Source organism: Mya arenaria, chromosome 17 (assembly GCF_026914265.1).
Source record: "Mya arenaria isolate MELC-2E11 chromosome 17, ASM2691426v1".
NCBI lineage: Eukaryota > Metazoa > Mollusca > Bivalvia > Myida > Myidae > Mya > Mya arenaria.
Genome location: NC_069138.1, coordinates 3576858 through 3594535, shown reverse-complemented (window position 1 = coordinate 3594535; position 17678 = coordinate 3576858). Strand labels below are relative to the sequence as shown.

At 34.2% G+C, this 17678-nt stretch overlaps 2 protein-coding genes across 3 annotated transcripts in view; both read right to left on the bottom strand.

Annotated features, from left to right (window-relative positions):
• Positions 1-17678, bottom strand: part of LOC128224000 (uncharacterized) — a 125104-nt gene that overhangs the window by 46787 nt on the left and 60639 nt on the right. The gene's annotated exons all lie outside the window — the stretch shown is intronic.
• On the bottom strand, positions 2309-11301 carry LOC128223993 (uncharacterized). Of its 2 annotated transcripts, XM_052933557.1 has the most exons (4): positions 11023-11301; positions 10711-10763; positions 9685-9749; positions 2309-5984 (listed from the first exon to the last, which is right to left on the bottom strand). In XM_052933557.1, exon 4 carries the CDS (start codon positions 5979-5981, stop codon positions 3822-3824), a length of 2160 nt encoding a protein of 719 aa, XP_052789517.1. In that variant the 5' UTR covers positions 5982-5984; positions 9685-9749; positions 10711-10763; positions 11023-11301; the 3' UTR covers positions 2309-3821. The 2 variants fall into 2 exon arrangements, with proteins under 2 accessions (XP_052789517.1, XP_052789516.1); XM_052933556.1 differs by lacking the exon at positions 9685-9749.

Genomic DNA, 17678 nt, shown 5'->3' with positions numbered 1-17678 from the left:
TTTTAAATTAAAATAAAACTTATACTGGTATTTAAATGTGCCAATGTGTTGAACCTTGTATCAAGTAAAGTAACAAGAAATTTGAGCAATATGTGAACGAAACGGACGAGAGAATCGTAGCAATAAAAGTAGTTTCACAACATTAAATGAGTTAGTTGAATGTCATTTCTTTTTGCTGGCCTCAGTTTTTCTCATTTACTCTATTGACGTTTATATGCTGAGTTTATGATTACCAGGCACCCAGTTTCATTGATTTGCAGATTCTAGGAGACAAATTGTTATACCTGCTAACAGTATTTCTCTGCATGTGTGTTCTTTTTCAAAATGGGTGAAGGTTATGTTTTAATCAATTTATATGCTTATGTGGCCGTATTTGAAATTTTTAACAATTGTTTTTGATTTGAAAAATATATATATATATTTTTTTATTTTTCCTCAGAATTATAATGTGGATTTTTGAGACAGACACTTAACCACAAATTATAATATGAGCCGCATCGTGCGATTTTGGGCCTTCAGACATAACTATTACAAATGAAATAATCATTAATGAAAAATGCCACAAATAGTATTTTTTTTCTATGAAGATTAATTTCTTTCAATTTCTTTTTTTAAAAGGATTGTCATTAGCGAATTATTTTCTCGACGATTAATGACCATTATTTTACTCTTGTTTCCATAGCAACCATATGTTCAAATAAAATACTCCTGATATACGGCTCATATATTGTAATGTGAACACATACATTAAACACAATATAAAACTGCACTTAAACTGGTGATGGATAAATCATAATCACCTGAATAATACACAATCCATAAATGCCCAATCTCGCAAACAAAACGTGAAATAAAAAAAGTATGCTATCGGTAGGACCCTGAAAAATGATACAAAGGATAATAACTCTCGAGTTCTAGAAAACTGCTTGATATTCTACGCCAAAGCGGCTAATACAAGGATGAAAGTGGCATACGTTCTGATAATTAATATGGTATGCTGGAAAATAGAAGAAAAACACGCCTGTAGCACTGAGTTATCACTTCCGATTAGGTGTTATTTGCTTTTTTAGTATTATTAATGTTAATCGATTTAGTGACGTGTGACCTTAGCAATAACCAGCAAAATGGTTTACAGATACATTCAAAATACCAAAACTGGGGACGTCCATAATGTATCATATATACCAGAATAAGTATAAACGTTTTGGGTCAGGTCATCTTAAATATCACGAGTGGAACATTCTTTTTTCGGCTACAGTGGAAAGGTGTGCTCGTTTGAAGATTAGATAGCAAAGTGCAACCCCTGTCAAGTCAAATTCTGAATATGGCCCTGCATACCTTCGTGCAAATGCGAGTAACATCTCTTCAGTCATAATTTCTCGGAATTTTTCATGACTTTAAAATCTGCTTACTGCGAACCATCCACTTGAGTCCCAAGAACTACTTAGAAAGCCATTGAAGAGCGAGATAAGTGGAAAGCCGATATCGGAACGGACGTGCTTGAGAGTTTGTCAACAAGAATATAACAGCATTTTCTTCGTGTATTTTTGATCACATTACCGGTGTTCAATATACTCAAATTGATTATGGAGAAAATTTTATTTTATATTAAAACATAACTTAAACTGGTAGTTTTTTTGTACATATGTTTAATCTCTTTTCAAATTATTATGAAGTAATTTTGGGCCAAACTGTCTTCCATATATATTTTTTTTATATATTTATTAATGTCACTAAGACATAATTAAGGTGTGCATATTGATTCTTCTTTGGTCAGTACAATTGATTACTACTATTAATTTTTACTATTTGGTATGAAAATAAATGTCACACTGTATGAATTATTTTTACTGGTGCTCCTTGAAACTGTACCATGATATATATCGTGGTGACAATCAAACGTTTAAACATATTTACTGTAAGTTGCATCAGGATAATGGAATTACTAAATGTTTGAGCAATTTGAATCGTAGAAATGATTGAATATGATTTAATAAGTTATATGCAATACATTTATTTTCGATGGCCAATGCTTTACTCATCAAATGGGGACTGCTAGATATTAACGTTTACGTTTATTTGTACCTGGTACCCAGTTTCTTTATAATGATTGGCAGATTCTAAGAGACTAATCGTTTAACCTGCTTACAGTATGTCTTTGCTTGCCAGCTTTTGCCAAATCTGTGAATTGTACGTTCTTCATCAAACCTTTCGCTTTTGTAGCCTTATTTTGAATTGTGCATTGTCGTATTTGTTTTGAACGGTTTAACACCTTATACTATTTCCTCCGAATTATACTATGAAACCGATCGATTAACTTTCTATTATAATATATTATAATATAATATATTGTACACAAATGCAAACACATACGTTATACACAATATAACACTTTACTAAAACAGCCCATTAATAAATAATTCTCGCCTAAATAATACACAATACATCCTTGTCTGTTCGAAATCGACAACAAAACGTTAACAAAAGGATTATGCTAGTGATGGTTATCAGAAAAGGAAACAAAATCTTCGGTCTGTTTTCGAAAAGAAAGAGCCGTAATGGAACAATACTATAGTTCTTCCGACGTGTTATCCTCAAATATATACTAAATCAACATGATTGTTGAATGGAGAGAGGACGAACGTATTGCCCCTTGTTGCCCAATTAATATTGAAGGAGATTATTTTTAAGAAAATATAAAAACACCCACAGCAACATATGTTTATATATTTGCCATCGTGAGATACATGAGTTCTTTTATTAATAAAGCTTACATATGCATGGGTACACGAAATCCTTTAAACACTGTTTAAATAAGATGTCTGTATATTTCAACAAAGCATGTTATGTAACCAGATGGTTTAACTGTTTCTTCTTCATCAATCACTTAACGTTAATTCATTGATTTATGAAATAAAAACACATGGTACCAGTTGTCTATTGACACTATAACAAATTCTCATCAGAGAAGAAGCTGGGTCGAACCTTATAACGGAAACACTTTCATGGCCTCGAGGGCACCAAAAAACAGACTTCAAATACTGTGAAATCATTAATGTTCGTGGGCATGAAATTTTGTGGTTTGCCGAAATAAAAAACAATTTCGTGGGTACTTGAATTCGTGGATTTTCATTTTTGAAAAAAAAATGAAATCGAAGATGCGATCGTCCTAGATCGTCTGCATAATATCCACGCGCTGGCCCGTGATTTCCGTCTTCTATGTCACTCGGTTTATGACACTCGCCAATATGGTACGACATGCCAATTAGTGCATATAACCATGTCACTTATCGATTTAATTGGGAATAAAGGTAATAAACGAAGATGTACCCTGATCATAGATACAGATAGGGGAAGCCATTGAATGCCAATTAAGAATTTTGCAAACTGTGAAAACACCGAAACGTTGCGTATGTTGTCACGTTCGGTGCTTAGTAACCTTCGATGTACTAGTAATCGATTAATTATTTCATTAAATAAAAAAAATCGAGTATGGACACTTATCACGCACATCTTGTAAACTTGGAGATTTTCATTAACAGCGCACGTTTAAACACGTGCTTATAACTGTCATTTGGTTCATAAAACACATTTAATTGATTTGGTTCATTATTTGTTAAAGGCAGTTATTATATATTAACAGAATAATGATCGTAAGTTATACAGTGAGACAGGTGTTAAAACTGTATACTGCGACCTCTGTAAATAATATACTACAGTAGAGTATGTACGTAACAAGGCAATTGAAAAAGTGAATAAAGGGTTTTTATTTCGTGGGATCTTGAATTCGTGGATCACCCAACCCACGAAAACCACGAACATTAATGCCCCACGAACATTAATGATTTCACAGTAGTCAAGGCTAAATGCCATATTGCTGCGTTGTTGTCGGGAAATTCTTTTAGAAATTCTCTGTAACATGCCAAGGCTATATGCCAGCTAGCTGCGTTGTTGTAAGGAAGGAGCCCGAGGGATTTTCTGTAGCCTGTCCATGCAAGTTCATACAAGTTCTCCAGTTCATAGCAGTGACCAAGTACATTCAGGGCTGTATCTATATAACCACACCCTCGACTCTCAACACAAACGTAGTTGTGTAGCTTATCGAGTGCTTCCAATCTTCTCTCTTCTTCCCCTAGTTGTCTGAATGTGAGGTACTGCAGGTAGAACATAAAGGGTTTGGAGTCAATCACTACAAGGTCCATCCAATCATCGAATGATTTACGTCTGTGGTGAAAATCTTCAGGGCGAATCGTTCTATGCATCTCGTATACTAGGAACCCAGGTACACAACATATTTCTAATGAATTAAAAACAACGGAGCATGCAACATGCCGTTTTATAACTTCCGAAACAGGCAGCTCAAAAACCTTTTGAATAAACCTCTCAGTAGGCTTATGTTGAGACCTTCCTGAAAACCGACCGTACTGCCACACATCGGCATGCATCAGCGCCTCCGTGTAGACCAACACCTGTTTAGCCCTCTCATACTGACCACTGCAGTACATCATAGATGCAAACTTCAATCTGCTGGAGGTGAGATCTGAGTCTAGAGAGACCTCGTACAGGCGGTAAACGTCTGATGGTATTCGATTTTTCAGGCGAAGACACCTAGATGCTGTCACGGAGGCAAGATATTGGTATAGGAACGTCTGTGCATGCTGTAATTCTTCCCATATATAGGAGTCATAAAGAATCTCACGAACCTTTATGAGAATGCTCCTTGTTTTAGAAATGTCAATTCTTTCAATCGTGCATCTCCAATACAATTCGAATATATCGTTTAAAGTCCAATCAAAGCAGAACCTCACTGTAGTTAATGAGTTCTGATATCCTGTACTGACTGATCTGCATATGTTACCAATCCTCACCCCTATTTGGTCCATTTCTATCTGGGAGACATAGTCCATGATGTTGTCTATCATGTCAGACAGAACGGCTGACAGGAGAGGAAATTCCCATTTTCTCAGTTTTCCTACAAACAGGTCCACTCCCGAGATTGTGTAATGTGGACAGTGCCGAAGGTTGAACCATCGTTGAAGAGTTTTCAGGCAGTATATAACACACTGCAGCAGGTTACGCTCCTGCCAGATCTCTGGTGGATATGTCTCTAGGGTGAATAATAGAGCTGTTTTGAAATGAAACGTGCTAAGTCTATCACCAACTAACGGTTTGAAAAAAGACGTTCGTAAGATTTTAAGAAATATATAAACCTGTATTTTCAAAATATTAAGATCAAACATGAGCAGTCTTTCAATCATTGACGTAGAAAACCTCCATTCCAGTTGTGACTGATCACTCTCAGCGTGTCCTTGTGGAACGAGGAAGGTTTCACACTGACGTGCCTGCGCGAGTATTTCAGGTCTCGGCCAGTGACCAGGCTTTGGTCTTGTGAATAGGAAATTGCATTCAAACAACAGTCCGCTGTATTTTAACGCGACTATTACGTCTAAGTATTTCAAAGCACTTCTTGAGGGCCCTTGTTTCCTAAATAACCGACCAAATATCTGCTCCATTGGATTATCCAACCAAGTGTTTTTCAGTAGCACCATGCCATCCATTGTCTCCGCCATATCCAAATTTGCTGTCGCCATCTCCCGTGTGACGGGCAAAGGACAGTCATGTCTCACCATCTGTAAACAGCAGTGTTGGGGCGGAGAACAATCGTTCTTTATTATCAAAAGATTCGTCTCCCCTTGCTCCCATTCTGACCAATATTTTATCACATTAAAATGTTTTTCCCATGCAAAAGTATCTATATCTGAATTCATGCCTAGAGTTGTTGTTCCTTCCGATTGGCTACCAAAAACAAACGCGTTATACTTTGCATCACATCTTATAAGTCTATTAACAGTTGAAACCTTCTCCGCAAACAGGAATGTCCTCCTCCTCCGAGTCACCATCTGTCTGGTGACGCCGATGTCCCTCAGAACTCTGGAAAGTCTCAGGGACATGAAATGATGGCCTTCTGGGTCACGGTCCATGGTCTGAAAATATGCGAATGATGCTCTCATGATCGGATACAAGGACTCTACCTGTATTGTTCCTGTGTAAGCAAATTACCATGATCGGATACAAGGACTCTACCTGTATTGTTCCTGTGTAAGCAAATTACCATGATCGGATACAAGGACTCTACCTGTATTGTTCTTGTATAAACAACTCACCATGTTCGGACACAAGGACTCTACCTGTATTGTTCCTGTGAAAGCACCTTACCATGATCGGATACAAGGACTCTACCTGTATTGTTCCTGTGTAAACAACTTGCCATGATCGGATACAAGCACTCTACCTACATTGTTCCTGTGTAAGCAACTTACCATAATCGGATACAAAGACTCTTCATGTATTGTTCCTGTATTGGCAACTTACCATGATCGGATACAAGGACTCTACCTGTATTGTTCCTGTGTTAGCAATATACCATGATCGGATACAAGGACTCTACCTGTTTTGTACCAGTGTAAGCAACTTATCATGTTCAGCAACTGGGATTGTCCTCTTATTGTTCCTGTGTTAGCAACTTACCATGTTCGGCCACTTAGGTTGTCCCCCTATTGTACCTGTGTTAGCAACTTAACATGTTCGAATACTTGGTTTGTACCCGTTTTGTAACTCTGTTAGCAACTTACCATGTTCGGCTACTTGGGTTGACCCCGTATTGTACCTGTGTTAGCAACTTACCATGTTCGGCTTCCTGAATAGTCCCCATAATGTACCTGTGCTAGCAACTTACTTAAATGCTTTTACCATTAAGCAAATTTGAACATTAAATTTGAAGTGACAATCTTATTCAAAACCAATACATATACATGTATATGAAACAACCATATTGACAGAAAACCTTGAACTCCTTACTAAATAATGACTTTATGGAAAATATTAATTATGGATAACAAGATATTAACCGTGTATTTAATAGCAGAAAGCGCAAAACTATTAAATGATGGGGTTTTTGCTAAAATATTTACTGCGGTCTGCTATAGTCTCATGTGTTTAAAATGCCGTGTTTTATCCTCATTTCTTTGAAAAATAAACTTCATAAGAACCATTGAGTTCGACATTTACTCATCCTTTTTGGAACATTAAAACAATATTATCAATTTAGGTAAATCTTATTTGGAAGTAAGAGTGCATGTTTAAACGAAACATTCTATACAATAACCTTCAGCACAAATACAAATAACCGGAAACAGGGCAATTTTCACAATAAAAGTAAACAAAGAAGGCAACTATCATATTTATACATACGAATATTGAATTTATTATCTATAAACATGACAAAATTATTTAAATGTTAAACATAAATTTTAGCAAAAAATGCGAAAACAATTTTACCTTGATAGTTTTCGATTTAATTACATCAATCCATGTAAAGAACTTGAAACGTAATAGAAGAAGAACTCAATCGAAATTTATATCAAATATACTATGTTTGGAAAAACATATAAATTCTCTTAGCTGTGACTTAAATGTATACAAAAGATCTATATAAGATTGTCCAAACTCTCTATGATAAGTATTATAATGTTTTGAACGTCACTAAACTTTAGAGGATAAGGTATTCTATTCGAATCATTCCACTAGAGGAATTAGAGGGTAAATTATTCACGCACAGTGCGCCCCAGCGCCATCAACCCCCCCCCCCTCCCCCGCCCGCCACTTATTGTCATAAATGTGCTGTACAAGAAATTAAGCTAGGTACAATAATGCATAAATACACCAAAATGCAAAGATGAATACTATAATTATTTGAGTGATGGAGGTCAGAGGTTCAGCCAACCACCATTCCATAAGTGGGGCCGGTCTTTGTTTGGCTCCCGGCTTAAGGAGCGCTTGTTTCAATATTCAAAGCGAAATGTTCATCCTCTTACGTAAACGTTTGGGTCCTTTACAGAGGCATCTGAAGAAATGTTTAACATATTTAACTTATAAGTGTTACATTTGGAATTGTTATATATTTCTTTTAATAAATACGTCCATGAGGAGAAAAGCAATTCAGTTCGCTTAGCTTCGCTTTACCCTCGATTGTACATGTATTTATAAAATACTTGACCCACCAAACCAGACATAAGTTAAGTATTCTACTCAGTATTGCTCTATAAGTAAACGAATAAGAAATGGCTATCTTATAACATTTATTTAAATCGCACATAAACGCACCTCGTCCAACGTAAACCATTTAATACCCCACAGTGATCAGACAAATATTTAAATATTTGATATAATGGAACTGTCAGCAATCATTTGATTTATGTTTTAAATAAACCGCAACTTATTTCGATTATTTCGATTATTCAACAGGTACTCAGTCGGAAGTATTTTAATATAATGAAAGACCTAACATGATCTGTTTCAAATGTTAAATTTTAGATACTTCAATCCTTAAGAAATTTATACTTCATTAGTTCGTATTGTTATAATGGATTTGTTCAATATGAATATCTCACTTTAGTAAAAATTTAGGTCAGATTTTAATGTAAAGTTTTCTGCCAATATAAAACGAAATAGTGCATTGTTTGAGATTATTTCCTTACGTGATTATTTTTTGTAACATCAATGCGATTTATCATCATTAAAGTATCGCAAATGCGAGTTATGATGATTACAGTTGAGAAATCATTGGTTTCTCTAGGAGTGTTCGTGGAATTTACTTTCATCACTAATAGTATTCTTAGTTATTTTTAAAGCGATGAACGTAAAATATAATTAAGTAGAATCAACGGGTCACAATAACTTGGATAACATATATGATGCTATTCTCCATTGCTGTACACAGTGTGTGTATACCACGTGATAAATTGCGTCATAAATGCTACGTCGGAAGGCAAAATTTTACTTCAAATGAAGACTTTAAACAAAGATCTCTTCACTTTTTCTTCACCATTTTAAATGGAACACATCGCAGTCTACGCCGCTTACGGAGTACTGTGTACAGCTTATCAAGCAAACTTTACGTTTGTGCTGTAATAATGTGAGATAATTGCGCATTGTTTCATCAATCATAATAACATCAATGCAGACGTAGAATTCAATGATATCTGTTACGTTCCGGTTTTTTTTCACTGTTCACTTCTAAATGCCATGGTTGGTATACATGCATGTGTACTCTTAATATATAATTAAATGAATAATTAACAAAAACAATGAGAAACGAAATTTTCAAGCCTCTTATTTGAGTGTTGGGTTGATTGAAATAAAGCGCAAAACATTATCTTTTAATTTAATTTTAAGGCTTGAGTTTTTAGTATTGATTGAAGAATGTTTTGAAATGAAACCCAATGCCATAATTTGTACTTTAATTTGAAATCAACAGGTTATAAAGCGCGTTCCTTTTGAAATAACATTCATTTAATTACTCACATACTGTTTGTATGAATCTTTAGATTGCTATAATCAATAACCATTCTTTTGAAAGTTATTTGATCTATTTCTATTTTTGTCTGATTTTTTTTTCCAGATTTACAAGGAATTTTTATTTATGATATATGTTCCACTTTAACATTAAAGATATACATAATCTGATTCAGATTTATTTTATATTTACTAAAATTTATGCAATTATACAAAGCGATCGCCAAGCCCACGTGTACAGTTAAAATATTGATGTTAGTTGGAGAAGTAAAACGCCCCTGTACCATATCGTCAAGGACGACCGTCATTTAGTAGAGTGCATATATATACCTTTCCATTTATTTCCACGCAAGCTAGTAATTGCGTATTGGTTTACCGTTCTTATATTGGAACTGCTGAATGATTGAAAGCAACGAAAATAATTGGGAAGAAGTTTAACAAAGGCTTTTCAAAATTTATATTTTTGCAAATAAATTTAAATAGCGTCTGAATACTTTCAACGTTGCAAAAAAATACCTTTCGTGGATCAAACTACGTGTTGAGTAAGAACGTGTTCAGTATTTGTAGATTACGGTATGAGTTTAATAAAACTGACTAGAATTATAGCACGATAACAAAGAAAACACCGTTAGAAAATTGACAGCTACCTTAATTACCTTAATTACCGTTAATGTACACTTCGAAACGCCTCGTACTGCGTTGACTCGACGAGGTGGAACGCGGGGAAAATCATAAAATTTAACGCGGTGGGCATTATTCTTCAATTGCGACGTATAGTGAGAATTAGATTTAAAAGATCAAGTTGATGTGAGATATGTGCAAACAAACGCATGGTTTTTATTTATTTATATGCAAAAAGGCTTGGTTGGTTGAAGTCTATAAATTGCACGAATTACCAAACTAGACATAAGTGAAATAAACTGTTTGGTGTTAACTCTGAAATTGAAACAAATAAACTGTCATCTTAATCCTATACATACTCTTTACATTCCTTTATATCAAATCTTAACCCACAATAATTACGATTCTCGGATGCTTTTCATAGCTACCGTTACGTCTTTGCAAAAGTGCATTATATACACTCATATTTTCTTTAACAAAATACATTTTTAAATGAAAAGAATATTCAAGTACAAGTATTTAACACACTTTTGATATAATATGTTTGTACAAGCTTTTTCTACAAGAATATCGCTTAACAATCACAACTTTGCGTTTATTGACGCAAATTTAACACAAACTACGTTTCAAATATATTCAATAGCTGTTTAGACATCTTAAGAAACAAAATAGAATATTGACACATATATCAGGTTTTTGATAAACATAGACAAAGTAAAAACAATTTAAACTTACGAAGATAAAGTAGTATCCTCCAAATGCGAATAGAGCTGTGAGCGCGACGGCACCTAACAACCGAATAAATATTGTTTAAAAAACGAAACTAGATTTCATTCGACGAACTGGTCTATATTTGGATAATGTACATTGACAAAATACAATAGTATGCTCAAATTAATATGTTTGGTTTACCGCGGTAATTGATCAACATAGAAATCCAGAATTTATGCTTGAAATGATTGATTATTATCCACTCAATGGTTTATTCCGTCATAGTCAATTTATGCTAACGTAAAAAAACTGTACCACTCTACTTTCCATGCTTACCTTAACGTTAAATGTTATGTCATTCGTAAGTCCATGCAACGCACAAAATAGTACTTTGTCCGCTTTGCCCAAATGTACTTGCTGTGTGTGTTTCATTAAAATGTATGTGCTGTGTCCTTTCGAACATCTACAATTTGTGAAATGTCTATACAGTCACGCTTTTGTGACTATAAATGGTCCTAATCTCAGAAGGCATTTAAAAACGATATTTATAATAGAAGTGATTTCACTTGTTAAAAGGTTTTTACCCGTCACTAGTTGCACGACAACAAAATATTATTTAAGACTGAAAATGATCTTAGTTGAATTGGCTGTCAACTGTTTAAATATTTGATATAATAGAGCTTTCAGCGAGTATTGAATATCTGTTTGAAAGTAAATTGCAAGCAATATCGATTAATCAACAGGATCTCAGACGCAAGTATTTTATACAATAAAAGGCATAACATGAGCTGTTTCAAATGTGAAATTTTAAATACTTCAATCCTTTAGAAATTCATACTTCAAAAGTGTTTTTTGTGAGAATGGATTTCTTAAGTATGCATATCTCACTACAGTATAAGTTAATATAGTGTATAGTTTTCTGACAGCTTTAAAGAGAAATGTACAATGTTTAAGCTTATTTCCATCGGTAAGTAGTTATCGCAGTTTCAATGCGATTTATACTTATTAAAGAATCGCAAAAGCGAATAAAGATGAATACAGTTGATAAATAGAAAAAAATATATAGAAATTTTCAAAATCAAATTAATGCAATTTACACCAGTGCCAGTATGTAAACACAACAATGAATGCAACTTGTAAATGCAACATCAGACCAAGAACAAAACTAGGAAATCATTGGTTTCATTGAGATTGAACAATATTAGCTGGGAATCTAGCAATCTTCACATTTATAAAGAAATTCAAATTATTTTGAGAAGAAGAAAAAAATCAAGCGGTGTTAAAAGGAGCCTTAAGGAACCGAAGGAGTTTCTATCTGACCTTCAATAACCTACCCGCCATAGAATAGTGCCCTTTGACCGCGAGCCGAATTCAGTAAATGAATGATTTTTTTTGCAAATGTTTTTATTATGGTTATAGTATTTGTTCATATATATACTGTTTAAATGACTCTAGTTTGCTATAATGTTTTGATTTTTTTTAAAAACGTTTAATTTCTGTCTGATTTTTTTTCCAGATTTACTAGGATTTGTTTTGTTTGTATGAATACTTCATTTTCCACTTCAACATTGAAGATGGATGTAAGCTGATTAAAATTTATTTTATTCTTACTTTAGTTTCTGCAACTATACGAACCGAGCGCCAAGTCCGAGTGTACATTTTCAATTCTGATGTTAGTGGGGGAATTAAAACTTCATTGTACCATATTGTCACGGACAACGGTCAATAAGTAGAGTGCGTATATACGTTTCTATTTATTTCCACGCACACAACCCAAAGGTCACAAAACAAATAACTTTCATTTCTCATACATTCTATTGTTAATTGATCAATTTGCATGCACGATATTACTGATTTCTAGTGCTTCACGACCCTCAACATCATACTTTGGAGAAAGCTCCACTTGTGTACTAAGCATTTAACTTTTACGGAAAAAGTACGCTTCTCCTAAGAAAAATAAAGTTGGTTGAACGGATTCGGTAAAATGACAATATCTGACGTACAATGGCAATCTGTGCTATGAAAATGTAAACAACTAAAATAAGATCAAGCGCCTATAATTGAAATCACAAAACATTTAGCTCCTAAACTTAAATATGGAAGGTAGCAAACGGTCTGAGATGGTATAACCATGCTTTCATTCACTGTCATATGTCAATTAAAAGTAATGGGGCATGTAATAATGAGTAGGCACTTTCATTTTGGTGTAATTTGCCCATTAATTGCACTACCTAACCGCAGAATATAAGTTACACAAACAGTAATTTACAACTTATCATATCTGCAGTTCACGGCAATTAAATATATTCCTTTATTGTATGGATCAAATCCCTTACGATTGAATATTGGATAAATCAGACGGACAGCGATTAATTATTACTACGCTCAGCTTATACTGTGCGTTTATTTAACCACCGATTACGGAAAAAAATAATGTCTCATAGTACAAGTTCGATAAATAAGAAATTAAAATGGTTTTAATACCTCTCATTTTAGAAAAATAATGTAACAGAGCGAATAGTGTGCCCTATATTATGCCGTAGCCCAAACCGTTCATTATTCAAAAAACTATACAAAGTGATTATTCGGGTTTTTTCAAATAGTGCAGATCTGTGCATAACTCGTGAATTGGTTACGTACTGTGTTTTGCTTATTTTATGCGTCAATATATCAACATAAGAATTATACTTACTTCAACATCGAATGCTAACGCTGATTGTTACATGTGCCACACGATATCCCCATTATATTCTCTGACTTCGGTCAAGTCTGAAAATCCATTCACTTTGGTATTTTTCATGAATATTCTTGAAAAGCCCACTGCTTTGGCCCGAATATAACCGGTAAGTAGGAATGAGTATTGTTTTCTTTTTCTCAAGCAGGACTAATTGTTGACGTGTATTCAGGGACTTGTTTGCTGGTTAGTGTCATGTATATTTGATTCGACGTAGGGGATTGCCGAGAGGAGGACATCGGAACCATTTTCAACTTTCGCGGATCCTTAAAGGTCTGCCTAGTGCTACCAATCCTTACACACTCCCTGTGTCAGTTTTTGCGTTGACAATGTGTCAGAGAATGAGGTATTATTACATACTGAAAGATACTGGTATTCCGATTTTACTTGGTTTTGATAAAAGTTTGTACACTCTGTGTTCTTTGTAAAATGTAATAGGTCACAGATTGTATTTGTAATAGTAGAAGCAATTGTACAAGTTGCAGTAGTATCGGAGAAGAAGAATTAGAAATGGTAATAATATAAATAGTGGTAGAAATAGTAGCAGTAGAGGTAGTAGTTGGAGTAGTTGAAGTAATAGTTGTAATAGTGGTGGTAGTAGTAGTAGTAGTAGTAGTGAAATTAGTAGTAATAATAATAGTAGTAGTAGTAGTAGTAGTAGTAGTAGTAGTAGTAGTAGTAGTAGTAGTAGTAGTAGTAGTAGTAGTAGTAGTAGTAGTAGTAGTAGAAGTAGTAGTAGTAGTAGTAGTAGTAGTAGTAGTAGTAGTAGTAGTAGCAGTTGTAGTAGTAGTAGCAGTAGTAGCAGTAGTAGTAGTAGTAGTAGCAGTAGTAGTAGTAGTAGTAGTAGTAGTAGTAGTAGTAGTAGTAGTAGTAGTAGTAGTAATAGTAGTAGTAGTAGTAGTAGTAGTAGTAGTAGTAGTAGTAGTAGTAGTAGTAGTGGTAGTGGTAGTGGTAGTAGTAGTAGTAGTAGTAGTAAATATTTAAAATACAATGTTGTCAGTCAATGCAATTGCAGTAGGAAGGTACATAATTGGGGAGGCGTTTAGATTATTTTAACTTGTGACATAACATTATGAGGCAGGCGTTTAGATTAGTTTAACTTGTGACAAAACATTATGAGGCAGGCGTTTAGATTAGTTTAACTTGTGACATAACATTATGAGGCAGGCATTTAGATGAGTTTAACTTGTGACAAAACATTCTGTTATAGTCAATAAGATGATTAACATATAACATAACATAATAAGGCAGGCATTTAGAATAACAATTGCAAATGTACATCAACGAAACTCAAATATATTTTTTAATCAATTAACATTTACTTTTCATACTGTATATTATACCTAAATTTTATGAATGACATGAAATTCCATACATTCTAACTGGAAACGAAATTCATCCGCTATGCTATCATTATATCCGAATGGACACGTTCTATAATTATATTCGACAGTATTCCTGTTTCCAATTTCGAGACAATTTATTAATTTCTTCTTTTTTTTCAAAATGTAATCACATATTTTTTAAATGTTGGTTGTTGTATGTATAAAATAGTTTTGAAATTCAAATTTAACTTTAAACAATCTGAAGTCAATGCGTGTTCTTGAGGTTTTTTTTACACTAGAACACCCCTTATTTCTACAAAAGGTCTTACAGTATTTGTAATACAATTTCCATAAGCAACCATTTATTTAAAAAAGTTATAACTCTGCCAAATGTTAATAAACCCACATTCTATAAATGTATATATTATATGACGTATCCACTGAAAGTATGACTGTCTAGGATTTACGGAAAACATACATCTGATCCATAAAATATTATACAGCGATATTGTTTTTTTTGGGGAGGGGTGGAGTTGTTAATGTACCCCAAAGGTCAATCAACTGAGTGTCGATGTTAATTTGCAATGGTTTAACACAAGTTTCGCCATAGATTATACAGTTCCGTTTACTATTTTTATCACTTAAAACTTATTTTAAAAAGCTATGCTGAAACTTTATCCATATTATTCTTGTTACCATATCCCCAGCATCCACATCCATATAACAAAATAGGTTTAACAACCTTAAGTACATATTGTTGTATATCGATCGAAAAATAGTGATGCATTCGGTTTTCCATCAAACAAAACAAAGCTTTCATAGCTTGCTTTGCAAAATGCGTTTTTGCCTTAAAATCTAACCTTTTCTACTTATGTCATAATAAATGAAATGGTAAAAAACACCAAAACAATCTATAATCGTCACTTATTGTGGTCGGTCGTTGCATAGAAACAGTTCATATATCTTCCCTTAGGCCAAACCTAATTAATGTTTCGTTCCTCGGATTTTTGCAAAAAACATCTCTTAACAAATTATACCTTAATCAGTCTTCAAATGCCCATATGCTTCTTCAATTTCAGCACATGTTTTTGGTTTATCTAAATCATTGTATGACATAACTATTATTTAACTAGGCTATTTAAGGAATACATTACATACCGTTTATGTAATGTATAGATTGATATGTAATATGTAAACGAGGTAAACTATCCGGGTTTAGCATGCATACATTATAAAGAGCTTTGAAAATTTATGGAATGCCAGTTTTTTGTCAATAAAATTGATATAAATCTGCTTAAACTAACAAATGTTTCCACGTTATTGCCTGAAAACAATCAGGTACATTCAATTTCGGGTTTTTTAAACTCATAAAATAAGGCAGAACATGCCAAGTAACTTTGGTTTAAGTGGTCACGACCATAGCTGTCCTATACGCGAATGCTTGCTGCGTCCTGGCAAGGAGGATAGTGACGCAGGTCCTGCACGTCCTCTGGTCGGTTCTGGAATCCGTGAACGAAAAGCTAATCACTAAGCAGAAACGCCCTCTTATTGCCCTTTTCAGTCGACGTTGATTGGGATGTCATTCACGTCGCCTTGTTTCTATTTTTAGGGTATGCCGTAGTGTGAGCCCTTAAGATTGAGCCACTTCGTTGTCCAATCTCACGATACTTGAAGATGGAGAACTTGGCTGCGATGGAGCGCTGTCCGTCTCTATGCTGTTGCACGTAAGGATGGCTCTAGTATTAAGATATTTGACTCGATGATATCTAACTCGCATAGTTTATCGCGTTCTAAAATAAGAAATTTTGCCCTTATTAGGCTTGGATTCTGACCACAAAAAATCAGCTGATTCCATGTGGAGATGAACATCATACTCGAACATACCATATTTCAATGTGAATCAATCTATGAAACATACATATATATGAAAAGGATTTGACTTATAAGATAAGTTCATATAAGAATGTGTACTATTGTGCGAATATAAACAGTAAAACTCACATATAAAACACGGATATGAATAGGGAAATCTCCTATAAACTTGAAAACTCATTGAAGTTCTGGTTTTGCCCTCATTGATACACAATTCTATGAATATGATTCAACAGGGGAGGGAATTCAGTTGAACAATTCATAATTAATTCATGCCGGTTTTCTCCCTTCCGGTTTCGCTGATGTAACAGCGAAATTAGCTAATATAGATTAGCAGATTAATATTCCCATTAATATGTACATTGTACCTCTGATTTTCAAACGCATATTGACGTTCATATTCCAACTACTTGGTAAGCTGGGTCATCTTCCTCTGTATTGCTAAGTATATGTCTGTAAATTCAAAACATATCCACCCTGCGTTATTTTTGTAAGTCATATTCTTATGAACATTCTAATGATCCTTCAATCCATACAGTGCTGTTACAGATAATTGGTTTAATTATGTACGTTTGTAATTGATTTGTTATACTATATTTCTTAATTGAAAGGTTATTTTATATACTACAGCTGTGCTCTCTTGCTTGGTGGGCATAACAGAAAAACACACTGGTATAAAAGTATATATTGAATCTGAATACTATCTTTTGGCCATGATGTCCATTTCATTCTGCTTTTTATGGAACATTAGTGGGCGGGATGGGTTGTGAGTTTGTTTTGAGTTGTGACTGAATGAGTTGGCGGGCGGATATGTCGGCAGGTTGGGTGTGTGGACGGGCAGGCGTAAGAGCGAGTGCCATGCTATCATTCATATGATCTTTTTGGAATATCTCATAGAATAAAACATCGCTTAAGCCTTTCAGCACTATTAGTGCTTTGATTTTATCATAGGTTAAATCTAAACCTTATTCAAAATTGTGGACTTCAATGACACTTTTTTGGCATATACAAACATTTTTGAAGGGCTCAAGCCGTCAGTATATCAACACTCCTAATGATTT